The sequence below is a fragment of the Apodemus sylvaticus genome, chromosome 3 (assembly GCF_947179515.1).
Source record: "Apodemus sylvaticus chromosome 3, mApoSyl1.1, whole genome shotgun sequence".
Taxonomy (NCBI): Eukaryota; Metazoa; Chordata; class Mammalia; order Rodentia; family Muridae; genus Apodemus; species Apodemus sylvaticus.
Genome location: NC_067474.1, coordinates 140,558,880 through 140,572,473, shown reverse-complemented (window position 1 = coordinate 140,572,473; position 13,594 = coordinate 140,558,880). Strand labels below are relative to the sequence as shown.

Here is a 13,594-nt window from a genome sequence, read left to right as displayed (position 1 = left end):
TTCCACAATGGCTATACTAGTTCTTGTTAAGAGAGTCCCCTTTCTCTGTGTTTACCAGGGTTTTTAATACCTTCTTTTTTTTGATAGTGTTTTATTTTAAATTTTTAAAATTTATTTTTATTTATGTATTTGTGTGCCTTCTTGCCTGTATGCGCACCAGGTACATGCAAATGCCAGCAGAAGCCAGAAGAAGGTATTAAGTTCTCTGGAACTCAAGTTACAGGTAGTTATGAGCCCCCTGTGATATAGGTGCTGGGAACTAAACCCAGGTTTGTTGTAGCAAGCGTCCTTCTCTGCTAAGCTGTCTATCTAGCCCTGTCATTATAGTTTTGACAGGCATTTCTCTGGTGATCATTATTAACATTGAATATTTTTTATTGGCATAGTCACTGTTGGTCATTATAATGAAATACCCAAGGCAGGTAATTTAAACAAATTATCTTTTTAGCATCTAATTTTGGAAGTTATCACACAATGTTTGAGGATGCAGTTTCTTGGCTCTTGTTACCCTATGGTGTGGGTAACATAGATGTAAATATCTTTGGCAACAAGAAATTGATTCCTTCTTTACTAAGAACAGATGAATTAATACCCTATACTTCCTAATAAGAGTATGGTCCCTCACCACCTTGACCTAAGGTTCTATTAAAGGTTCTGCCATCTGTCAGCAACACCATGTGGACAAAGTGAGATCATTTTACCACTTATAAATCAGGTTATTTGTTTTTTTGCTGTTTACTTGTTTGAATTTCTTCTGTATTCCAGATATTAATCCCTTGTCAAATGTATAGTTTGCAAATATTTTTTGCCATTCTGTAACTTTTCTTTTAGCTCCTGAATTGCTTCTGTATATAACATTTTGAATTTGGTGTAGTTCTCTGGCCAGTTATATTTTGTTGTTTTTGTTCTTGGGGTCATAACTTTAAAATAAAAACCTTTTCTCAGAACAGTATACTGAATAATTTTTTTATTATGTAATACTTTAATTATTTTGCTTTTCTTGCATTTAAAATCTCTGTTTCATTTTGAAATTTTTTTCCTTTTCTTGTCTTTTTTTTTTTTCCTTTTTTTCCCCCGAAATTAATTTTTTTGAGACAGGGTTTCTTTGTGTAGCCCTGTCTGTCCTGAAATCACTATGTAGACCAGGCTTGCCTCAAACCTGGAGATCCATTTGCCTTTGTCTCCCAAGTACTGGGATTGAAGATGTATCACCACTGCTTGGCGCAAATTCTCCTCTTTGAAGATGGGATTTCACTAAGTTGTTTCTAACCCATTTTTTCTGTATGTGCTTTTTTCATTAGAAGACACTCCAAGTGAGCCCCAGGTTATGGTGGTACCAGTCCCTGTGCCAGTGTTTGTTCCCATTCCTCTTCATCTTTACACCCAGTATACTCCTGTTCCCTTTGGGATTCCAGTTCCTGTGAGTAATCATTGAGAGATAAAATCTAATTTAGCTTGCATTTACGTCATTTAAAATTTTACAGCTGTGTAATAAAATGTCATACTTCTTGGTAAAATATACCTGATTTGGGTTAGCTGCTGTTATATTGCCTTTGTTATTTATTTCAGAAAATGTAGACATTTTCCTTGACTCATACCTTATCTTCTCAAAGAGTGTTATGATGTAGCATGGTGTCTCACACCTGTAATCTCAGTACTTGTGAGGTTGAAGAAGGAGGGTTTCGGCCAGTTGAAGGTCAGGTTGGGCTGCATAGTGTGCTCCAGGCCAGTCTTGGCTGCAGTGATTCCTCAACATAACAAAAGCACGGGCTGAAGATTCAGGACCTGGGTTTGAGTCGCAGCACTCACATAGTGGCTCACCTATTTGTAACTGCAGTTCCAGGAGATCTGCTGCCTTCCTCTGACCTCCATGGTCATCAGACATGTATGTGGTACAAACATACATGTAGGGAAAACATTCATATACAAAAAGTAAGTCTGAAAGTAGCTAAAGAAAAAAGAAGAAGTTTGCTTTGAGGTCACTGAAATAGAAAAATCAAAATTATCTATGTTAGAAATCTGAATTCTAGGCCAGCAAAGTGGTTGAATTGTAATGATGCTTGCTGTTCAGTCTAGCTAGCCTGATAATCTGAACTCAATCCTTAGAACCTATATAAGACTAAAATGACTCCATATATTGTCCTCTGACTGTGGCAGCTATATCCACTGAAGAACCTATTAAACTATAAGAACACTCCTAATACTAACACTACTACTACTAGTACTACTAGTACTACTATCAACACTACTACTACTACTACTAATAATAATAATCATAATAATAATAATGACAAAACAAAATTAAGAGTCCCTAACTAAAGCAGAGATAAGATTCTTGTCATTATATCTTACTTTCTTTTAAATATAATGACAGTTTTGAAGTGAAACTATAGGATTATTCTTTTGAAGGCTTCAGAAGCACATTGTTGCGTGTCTAGAAAAGTACTTAGTGGTTTTTTTGTTGTTGTTGTTGATAATTATTTTTGGTTTCCAGACAGTGCCCCTCTATAGACCAGACTGACTTCAAACTCGCAGAGTTCCACCTGCCTCTCCCTTCTGTCTGCTGGTTTTAAGGCATGTAACGCCATGTGCAACTTGCTTGCTAGATTTTTTTTTTTTTTTTTTTTTTTTTTTTTTTTTTTGGTTTTTTGAGATTTAGTTTCTTTGTATATCCCTGGCTGTTCTGAACTTACAAAGGTCCACCTGCCTCTGCCTTTCATGTGCTGGTATTAAAGATGTGTACCACCACCACCACCACCACCACCTGGCTTAGATTTTTATTTTAATTATTCTAGTCTAATAAAAATTAGATTACCAAGACTCATAATTCTTATCAATGAGAATATCTTCTTTCTTCTCTGCCCCCTGTTATTTTAGTATTTACATCATTACACAGATTTGACAAGAAATCTATTGTGTAAGAAACCTTCGGGCTGGGGAGATAGCACACTCAGCATTGTACTTGATGTACAAACATCCAGCTCTGAGTTCAGTGTCCAGCACTGATGTAAAAGCCAGGCATAGTTGCACATACCTATAATCCCAGTGTTTGAAAGTCAGAGAATTGAAGATTCTTGGAGCTCACTGGCCAGCAAGACTAGTCAGTGTGCTATTTCTGTGTTCAGTGGCAGACCTTATCTCATAAAAATAAGACAGTGAATAATTGAAGAAGATACCTGCTATTGACCCCTACACACACACACACACACACACACACACACACACACACACACTGTGTGTGAAACCTAAGAAACCTTCAGTCCTTGTTATTTCAGATGCCTGTTCCCATGTTTATTCCATCCTCTATGGATAATGAAGACAAAGCCACTGAGGGCATTGAAGACATTAAAGAGAAACTTGCCACACATCCATTTGAAGCAGATCTCCTTGAGATGGCAGAAATGATTGCAGAAGATGAAGAGAAGGAGAAAACTTTATCCCAGGGAGGTTGGTGCAGTCTTTAAAATAATTTTTTTGAGCTCACTTATAATTCTATAATTATCTTGTATCAGAAGTAACATTGTTTCATATTATTTTTATATTTTATCATTACATTCAAACCTATGTTCTATGCACAAGAATCCTTAATATATAATGAACTTCATTAGCTGATGTTGGCTAAATAGAATCATGGGACAAAAGACCTGTTGTATCAGTTACCTATAGAGAAGTCTTATTCTTTTAGTTTACAATAGGGATGATGATAGTAGATGGTGTTTCTTCATGTGTGATTCTCACAGTCTAGACAGAGTCCTATTGTACTGTGTGTTTTTCTGTATTTAGTCTTCATAACCAGCCTGTGAAATATTGGTTACTTATATTTCTCATCTTGAAGTTGAATGTTATTTTTGTAATGGTTATATAGCTAGGAAATGATAGAAGAAGAATTTGGACCCAGAGCACTTAATTAAACAGAACTTTACTGATCTGTATTCCAGGAGGCTTTCTAACCTTGATTGTGCCTCATTAATTTGTGATTACAGGAAGAAGTAGGAAAAATATAGTTGTTGGAATGTGAAGCACAAAATCACTTTCTTAGGTCATGAATGAATGTTCTTTGTGTTTTTAGAGCCAAATACTAATTTTTTTCCCCATTATTCAGTCAGTGATAGATTTTCAACAACTAGTAAGATTTTGAGGTTTTTATTTGTCATTAGAAGTAGTATCTCAGCCGGGTGCTGGTGGCACATGCCTGTAATCCCAGCACTCTGGGAGGCCGAGGCAGGTGGATTTCTGAGTTCAAGGCCAGCCTGGTCTACAGGGTGAGTTCCAGGACAGCCAGGGCTACACAGAGAAACCCTGTCTCAAAAAAACAAAATCCAGAAAACCAAAAAAAAGAAAAAAAAAAAAAAAGGTAGTATCTCATGTGGCCCAAACTGGTCTTGAACTGCTGATCCTTCCAATCCCGGCTCCCCCCACTGCTATGGTTATCATCGTGGACCAGCAGGTCCAGCTAGCTGGCAGGGTTTGATTTTTGCGTAATAGGTAATAGAAAAAAATGTTCACCATTATTGCATATCAAGAAGCAATGTGAACTTTGCTGTTATGTGTTATGTTGCCATCAGGTATGGGTCTCTTAAGATTATTGGTTTTAATTATGTGCAAGTGTGTATGTTTATGTCTTCTGTATTAGTTTGTGTCTGGGGAGGTCAGGAGCATCCCCTGGAGGTGGAGTTATAGGCATTGTTGGCTACCTAGTGTGGATGCTAGGCTCAGTTCCTAGCATCAGGTCATCTGCAAGAACATAATGTGCTCTTAACTGACTAACAAGTTTGTAATTTAGACATAGTGTCCTCTTATCATCATAATTTCTTATGTACTTTCTCTTTAACAGTAGTCTTAAAAAATTCTAACTCGTTTGCTAATGAATGTCAAAGAATACAAGAATATTATCTCTTTGCTTGAAAACCTTTTAACTTCTGATAGTATTTTTAATTTAAAAGTTGAGATAATTCATGATTTTAAAGACACCTATTTTAAATTGGCCTTTTGTAGCCAGGTGTGGTAGCAGATACCTATTGTTTAACACTTGAGAGGATGAGGCAAGAGTCGGTCTGAGCTGTAATGTTTGGTAATGACCAACCACTAGCTAGTATCCAGCGGGGCAGGGGCGACTTTTCTGTCACATTACTATTTAATATTCATTGGGTACTCCATTTTACAGATGGAGAACTTTGCCTTTGTACATCATTGAGTCAAAAAAGCTTTATAAAATAAGCTAGCTTCAAGATAAACACTTGCAGCAATTACTTTAGCGTTGGTAAAATGAAATGGTTAAGAAATATGGGAAAGAAGGGCTGGGGAGATGGCTCAGAGGTTAAGAGCACTGACTGCTCTTCTAGAGGTCCTGTGTTCAAATCCCAGCAACCACATGGTAGCTCATAACCATCTATAATGGGATCCGATGCCCTCTTCTGGTGTGTCTGAAGACAGCTACAGTGTACTCATAAATAAATAAATCTTTAAAAAGAAATATGGGAAGAGAAAAAATGATTTCGGACTTATTTTTCTTTGATTTCATCAGAATAAAAAAGCTGTAGTTTTTCTTAAGTTAACTGAGAAAACATCCTTCTCTATGTTGACTTTTTGAACTTCATTTCAAATATCTCGTTCATCATTGAATTGTGTTGTCATCGGCCCCAGCTCTGTGCACCATGCTCACGTATCACTTACTTCTATTCTGACTCTCTTGGCCTTCCGAGGCAAGTAGAGAAGGCATGTTTGAGTGGATGTGTAACAATATGAAAGGATTTCCAATGGAAAAACAACACATCATGAAAAGTAAAGCCCTTTTTACTATAGCTTATCACACGGTGTCCAGAAGGTAAACCCTGCTGACTGTGAATGAGCTGCTGCTTTTAGTATGATGTTTCAGTCTATGACGAAGCAGGCCTTGTGTAGAGAAGTCTGTTTACCTAGAAGCCACTATTAGTAGTACTTACCAAGAAGTCATTTCAGCCGAGCAGTGGTGGCGCACGCCTGTAATCCCAGCAATCTAGGAGGCAGAGGCAGGCAGATGTACAGGCCAGCCTGATCTACAGAGAGAGTTCCAGGACAGCCAGGGCTACACAGAGAAACCCTGTCTTAAAAAAACAAAAAACAAAAAACAAAAACAAAAAAAAACAAAAACAAAAAAAATAGTCATTTCATTTGAGATTTGTTTGCTTTTTTTTTTCTTTAGAATCTCAAACTTCTGAACAAGAACTCTTTCTAGACACCAAGATATTTGAAAAAGGTTTGTAGTTATTAATATATTTTAGTTTTTAGAAATACTATTCTCTGCTAACAATAGAAACTCAGAAGAGTATCCTTAGGCTTAGTATTTTATAATTTCATCTAGTTTGTGAGAGACATGAGTTGACTGCATGCCAATTTGTAATACAAATAATAAAAACTACCTCAAATGTTTTAAAATTTGAGATAATGTATTGTAGTGTTTATTAAGAATATGAATCTAATTCTGTGAAGCTGTTAAATTAAGTTACTTGATTCTTTGTCCCTTTGTGTATGTGTGTGTGTGTTTTGCTTCCTCATTGAAGCATCCTAATCAGAAAACTGCACAAGTAAATGTAGCTTACACATGTATGTGATCAATGTGTATTAAGGTGAGAAGACATCTTTGGGTATCTTCTCAGGCACCATCTGCTTGAAAATAACAAAAAACCTTTTTTTCTCTCATTGGCCTGGACCTATCCAAGCAGGCTAGTCTGCTGTCCCATAGCTTAAGGAATCACCTGTTGTAGGTGCTGGATTACATCCTGACATCATGCCTCTCCTTTTTTTTTTTTTTTAAATGGGTTGTGGGCTCAATCTCAGGTCCTCTTGCTTACATAGGAAATACTCTACTGATAAAGTTCTCTCTCAACCATAGTTACTTTATTAGTTGTGTCCTAATAATTATCTTTTAACTGTATTTTGGTTTTGAGGATGTAGGAGTTCAGGAGACTTTCTAAATATGTCAAGAAGGCATGTTTGGTTTCTTTACTTTCAGACCAAGGAAGTACATATAGCGGTGATCTTGAGTCAGAGGCAGTATCAACTCCGCATAGCTGGGAAGAAGAGCTGAATCATTATGCCTTAAAGTCAAATGCTGTTCAAGATGCTGATTCAGAACTGAAACAGTTCTCCAAAGGGGAAACAGAGCAGGACCTGGAGGCAGATTTCCCATCAGGTTTGTATAGCTTAGGCTACTGAAGGTGGTCTTCTATTTCAGAAGACTGGGAGAGCTCCAATTTTGCAATATTAAGCAATTGTAAAGTGTTAGGGTTTATTTAAGGCACAAGACTTTTCTGTCTTTATAAATGTGAATATCTGTTACAAAGTTCTTGTAAGTGGTTAATTTGATTCTTTGCGATTTTTGAAGACCTTTTTAACAGTAATCATATACAGTTTCCTTGCTACCTACCATTTCATACGTATGTTAAAATCCTTTGTGTATGTTAAATATATAAGAGAAGTTCTTTTATCACAAAGACTATACTGATGATTACTAATACTAGTTTTCTGATTTCTCTTTAAGTTTATGTGTTGCATACCTCACACTGTGCTTTCTTGTGTTGTTTTGTTTTGTTTTGTTTTTTCTCCAGAATCTTTTGACCCACTTAATAAAGGACAGGGAATCCAGGCACGTTCTCGAACAAGACGAAGACACAGAGATGGCTTCCCCCAGCCCAGACGACGTGTAAGCAGAAGCTTAAGTTTATAGTTTGTATTCTTTTGTTTCAGCAGTATTTATTAGTTTTCTGTTTACAAAGCTATGTAGCAGTCCAAATTAAGTATTTTCATTCATTGGGTTTCTTTTTAAGTGTTTTTGTTTTGTTTTGTTTTGTTTTGTTTCTTAGTGTTAAAAAAAAAACAACCATACCATTTATTACACATTTTTTTCAATCAGGATGTTTTCTTTGGTATTTAAATTTACTGGTTTTGATTTATTACTTTAAAACGCTTTTGTAGGAGCCTGGAGAGATAGCTCAGTGTAAAAGAGCACTTGTTGCTCTTACAAAAGACCAAGGGTTGATTATCAGCACCTCCATGACAGTTCACAGCTGTCTGTTACTCTAGTTCCAGAGGTTCTGGATGTCATCTTCTGGTCTCTACAGACATCGCATAAACATACATACAGGCAGAATACCTATAAACATAAATTAAAACTGGCGGGGTTACTTTTAATAATGTTTTTTAATGGGCCAGTGAGATGGTGTTAGAGAGTAAAGGTGCTTGTTCCTCATAACCTGACTTAGGACTCATAGTGAAAGGAAACATATGACTCCTGTAAGTTGTCTTCTGAACTTTTAGACATTTAGACCATAGCATGTACAGGCGTATAGTTGTCTACATGCATATGTGTACATGCACACACACATAATAAAACATAAATAAATTTAAGGTAAATTAATAATCCAGAGACTGGAGAACTGACTCAGCAGTTAAGAGCTCCTGTTGTTCTTGCAGGTGACTTACTAACCAGGAGATCTGACTCTCTTTTCAGGATTCTAGTGACACCATCACAAACCTGAACTTAGCCACATATACATACTATTAAAAGTAATCCAAAGTTTTTATTCCCAGCACTTGGGAGACAGGCCAGAAGATCTCTGAATTTAAGGCTAACCTGGTTTGCAAATTCAGTCCCAGGATAGCCAAGGTTACACAGAGAAACCCTGTCTCAAAAAAAAAAAAAAAAAAAGGACAAAAAAAAATCTTAATTTTCTGTTTAAAGTCTAAATTTGGCTAAGTTTGCAAGTTCTAATAAAAATTAACTTTTATATGATAAGATTACTAATCATATTCACATAGGCTGTTTTTCATGTTAAAAGGGATTTTTCAAAAAATAAAAGAGGGAAGAGCCAATGAGATGGCTCAAGTTCAGTCCTTTCTTACTCCTCTCCAGTTACCAATAATCCTGAACACACACACACACACACACACACACACACACACACGCACGCACGCACGCACGCACGCACGCACGCACGCACAGTAAGTAAATAGAGTAAGTAGTTCATCCTTTTTTATTGAACACCATTTTCACACGGTATATTTTGATAATGTTTCTACCTCCTCCTGTTCATAGAATCCTCCCCACCTCCCAACCACACAACAGAATGACAGTTCACAAACAAACAAACAAAAATCAGAAAAATTAAACAAGCAGAAGACCCAAAATAAACAAAGCAAAAAATTTATAACATCTACAAAAATATTGTTGAGTTTGTTTTGTGTTGCCCAAATGCCCCTGAGTATACAGCCTGCCCTGAAGTGTGGTTCATATACCCAGGGAGACTCCATTGGAGAAAGCTGATTTTTTTACTTTGCCAGTAGGTTTCAGTTGCAGAATACCTTCTTAGTTAGTGATGGGACGCTGTGTACTTCCCCTCTCAGGGCTGGGACCCCCATTTGACTTGAACCAGGTATTTTGTAAGGTTGCTGTAGTTTCTGTGAGCTCATGTTAGTCCTTGTGTCTGCAAGACTGTGCTTCCATCACTTCTGCCTCTTAAGTTTAAAAAGAATAACCTTTTTAGAAATAGCTTCAAGTTCTTAGAATTGAGTTTCAGTTGTAATTAAGCTCATAAGTTCTAAATACATTTTGGTGGGCTTTGACAAATGATCACTGTGCAACCACTGCTAACCTTGAACAATTAAATTAAATGAAAATGTCTTAGTCTTTTGTAATCAGATTTATCTCCAGATGTTGACAGCAACTAGTCTATTATATAAATTGATGGAAAATGGTACTGTTTTGCTGTTAATGAAATTGCAGATAAGTAGTATCATACAGTTTTGTCTTCTAGTTTAGCTTTTCTGACAGTAGAGAGCCTTGGAGCTTCATCCATCCTTTTTGTTTCTGAGCATGCATTGTAAAAACAGACCAAAATTTGTGTCCCTGCCTAAGAAGTGATGCAAATTTTGGACTATCTAGACAGTTGTTAGGATTACTCTAGTGTAAATTTTTACATGAACATATGCTTTCAGTTTTCTTGAGGAGTAATACTTAGAAATAAAATTTACTAGATTTTATGTTGAGTATATTTTTAACTTTATAAAACCTACCACACTGTTTGGGTGTTCTATTGTTGGGTGGTTGCCCTGGAAATCAACAGTATTTCTACTCTGTCTTCCAAAAGCTGAGATTACATATGTAATCTCAATAATAAACCAGTATATTTTTTAATATGGGCATAATTTCTTTATTCAATCAGGAATTTTCTTGAATGACTCATTCCTTGATTCCTTCATTGATTTTACTGCAGGGTTTGGAGTTGAACCCCAGGCTGTGTGTATACTAGACAAGCTCTCTGTCACTAGGCTATCTTCCTGTTTCCCTTTCCTTACCTTTTTTGAGACAAGGTCTCATAGAACCCAGGTTAGCCCCACCTGTTCCACATAGCAGAGGACAGCCTTGAACTTCTGACCGACCCTTCTACCTCTACTTGTTTGTCCTAGTTTGATTTTTCTTGCTGTGATATAAAACATTCTGACCAAAAGCAACTTTGGAGGAAATGGTTCCTTTGCTTTACACTTAGATGTCATAGTCCATCATGGAAGTAAGCCAGGGCAGGAACCTAGGGGCAAGAACTGATGCAGAAGTTGAAGATGCAAGCTGACTAGTGCTTGGTTTTTCATTGCTTGCCCAGTTGGCTTTGCCAAATTCAAAGACTACCTGCTCAGGTATGGCAGCATTCCTGGTGGGGTGGTCCCTCCCACATCAATCACTAACAAAATGCCCCACAGGTTTGCCTACAGGCTAATTCAGTGGAAACATTTTTCAATTAAGGTTCCCCTTCGCAGGTGACTCTGGCTTCTGTCACCTTGACCAAAGAACCAACTAACACACTGTCTTTTCTTTGTTTTCTTAAAAATAATTTAAAAAAAAAAATTACTTGTGGCTGGAGAGATAGCTCAGTGGTTAAGAGCACCAACTGCTCTTCTAGAGGTCCTGAGTTTAATTCTCAGCAACCACATAGTGGCTCACAACTATCTGTAACGGGATCTGATGCCATCTTCTGGTGTGTCTAAAGACAGCTACAGTGTATTGACATACATTTTAAAAAAAAAAGTTTTATTTGTTTTATTCATATGAGCTGCTGGTAATTGAACTCAGGACCTTTGGAAGAGCAGTCATTGCTCTCAACCACTGAGCCATCTTTCCAGCCCAGAAATAAATTGTAATTTTGAGAAATTCTGCTTTGCTAGTTTTGATTCTTTAATAATGCATGCTTTAAAATATTCTTTCCAAAAGTTATTACCTCACAACTGGTGTCTAAAATAATCTCTTATGTTTTCTTTTACAAATATTATGGCTTTATCTTTGATTTCTCTGATCTATTTTGACTTAATTTTTCTACATGAGTTGAAGTGAATGTCAGGGCTGACTTCCCCACATGGCCATCTAGTTGCTCCAGCAACACATAGACAAGATTGACTTTCACCTCATCAGACTCCAGTTTCACTCTTCTTTAAAAGGATGTTAATCATAGAAGTCCAGTTTTGAAGCCTCCATTCTGTTGTATTGAATCTTTTAGTTTTCCTTATATGCTTTCTTCTCATTTTTCTTCAAATTTTGACTCTGATTAGATAATGGACTTCATTGGTTGAACTTTTTGTATCTAGTGATACAGTATCTGGTTTTTCTTGTTGTTTTGTAGTCTGTGAAACTGGTGAAATACATTGACTTTCTTTTAAATAATTTACTTTTTTAAAATATATTCTTTTTATATAATGCTGGATTAACAAATGGTTTGTTAGGGTTTTAAGTTCTTTATTGCCTCAAGTGTTGGGGCATGTGCCACCACACCTTGCCTTGTGAGAAGGTTTTAAATTATAAACCTGATGATATGTCTTTGAATTTAGGTTATCTGATCTTTTCTTTTTTCTTTTTTTTTCTTCGAGACAGGGTTTCTCTGTGTAGCTCCGGCAGTCCTGGAACTCAGTCTGTAGACCAGGCTGGCCTTGAACTCAGAAATCCGCCTGCCTCTGCCTCCCAAGTGCTGGGACTAAAGGGGTGTGCCACCAATGCCCAGCTTATCTGATCTTTTCTAAGATTTTTAACTTTGTATCTTTCAAATATGTATGTATGCATGTATGTATGTATGTATGCGTGGCACTGAAGTCAGGAATGCATATGAAGCAAGTACTTCATCCCTTGAGCTCTTTTATTTGTCTTTGTTTTGAGACACAGTGTCAGTTAGTTACCCAGGCCACCATTAAGTTCACTTTGTAGATTAACCAAACTTTTATTTTGAGATTCTTCTATATCATTTAGATGACACCCTCCCTTCCTCCTCCCTCCCAGTAACCTTTCTGGTGCTCATCTCAATAGTTCTCTTGCTCTTTTCCGCTAACTTCTCCTTTTTCTCCTTTTTCATATCTTTTTTTCTCAGTGACTTGATAAGTTTCATTAGGGCAGCCTTCTGGAGCAGCCTGTCCTCACTCACAGATTGTTAACAACACAGACTTTTGAGGTGCTGCGGGCCTACATCAGCTCCTTTCTCTCTCTTTTTTTTTTTTAAAGAATTATTTATTACATTATATATATGTGAATACACTGTAGCTGTCTTTAGACATACCAGAAGAGGGCATTGGATCCTACTACAGATGGTTGTGAGTTGCCATATGGTAGTTGGGAATTGAACTCAGGACCTTTGGAAGAGCAGTCAGTTCCCTTACCCACTGAGCCATCTCTCCAGTCCAGCTCCTTTCTCTTAATCTTACTCCTTTGCTTTGGCCTTTTGACTATACAGAGTAACACTGTGTAGTCATGGCTGACTTTACCTGGCTAAGTAGATCAGGCTGGCCTCAAAAATGTGAGAATCTACCTGCCTCTGCCTTCCAAGTGCTAAGATTACAGGCAGGTGTTGTCATGGCCAGTCTTTAGTATTTTAAGACAGGAAGTTTAGATTGTGGATTTTAGGCTTTTTATTCTAGTTTGCCTCTTCCCTCCCTCCCTTCCTTCTATCCTTTCTTCCTTCCTACTTTATTAGGGCTAGTATTCTGAGTTTTACTCACAGTAGGCACATGTTCTGCCTGAGTTGCATGACAGATCTCTTTCACTTTTGCAAATTACTTTGAACATCTACATCTGTATTACCTCCTCTCAGGGTTTTATGGTTTTCACTTAAAATTAAAGGATTTTCTAATTGTAGCTGTAATTTGTTCCATGATCTATGCAATATTTTATAGGTATACCATTTATGATTTGGGAAGATTTTTCTTGACATTCTTCCAGTATTGGCTTTAAGTCTGATTCTTGTGTGAATGATTTATGGAGGCCTATTTTATAGCTTGGAACATAACCTATTCAAGTGAACTAATAAGAGAACACGTGACAATGGTTGTATCTCAGTTCCTTAAATGTTGGTAATTACTGTAATAATTTCTTTTTCATATGAATTAGATTAGATAATTTCTTTAAGTTTTGAGAAAGGGCCCTATATCATCTAGACTGGTCTTGAACTTTCTGTGGATCTGAGAATGACCTTGTACTTTTCCTGATCCTCTTACCTCCACTTCCCAAATACTGGAACAGCTGTGCATCGCCACACCTAAATGAACAAGGTTATTTTAAAAACCATTTCAGCCCTATTCTGAATCTTTA

At 36.9% G+C, this 13,594-nt stretch overlaps 1 protein-coding gene across 4 annotated transcripts in view; it reads left to right on the top strand.

Annotated features, from left to right (window-relative positions):
- The window catches only part of Zmym4 (zinc finger MYM-type containing 4), a 104,297-nt gene that overhangs the window by 70,714 nt on the left and 19,989 nt on the right, over window positions 1-13,594 (top strand). For 3 of the 4 annotated variants that reach the window (XM_052177381.1, XM_052177382.1, XM_052177379.1), the window contains 5 exons: window positions 1,302-1,420; window positions 3,276-3,447; window positions 6,182-6,235; window positions 6,992-7,171; window positions 7,587-7,681. In XM_052177381.1, coding sequence (XP_052033341.1) covers window positions 1,302-1,420; window positions 3,276-3,447; window positions 6,182-6,235; window positions 6,992-7,171; window positions 7,587-7,681 — 620 coding nt within the window. The remainder of the gene's footprint in view (window positions 1-1,301; window positions 1,421-3,275; window positions 3,448-6,181; window positions 6,236-6,991; window positions 7,172-7,586; window positions 7,682-13,594) is intronic. The other variant, XM_052177380.1, reaches the window with a different exon arrangement.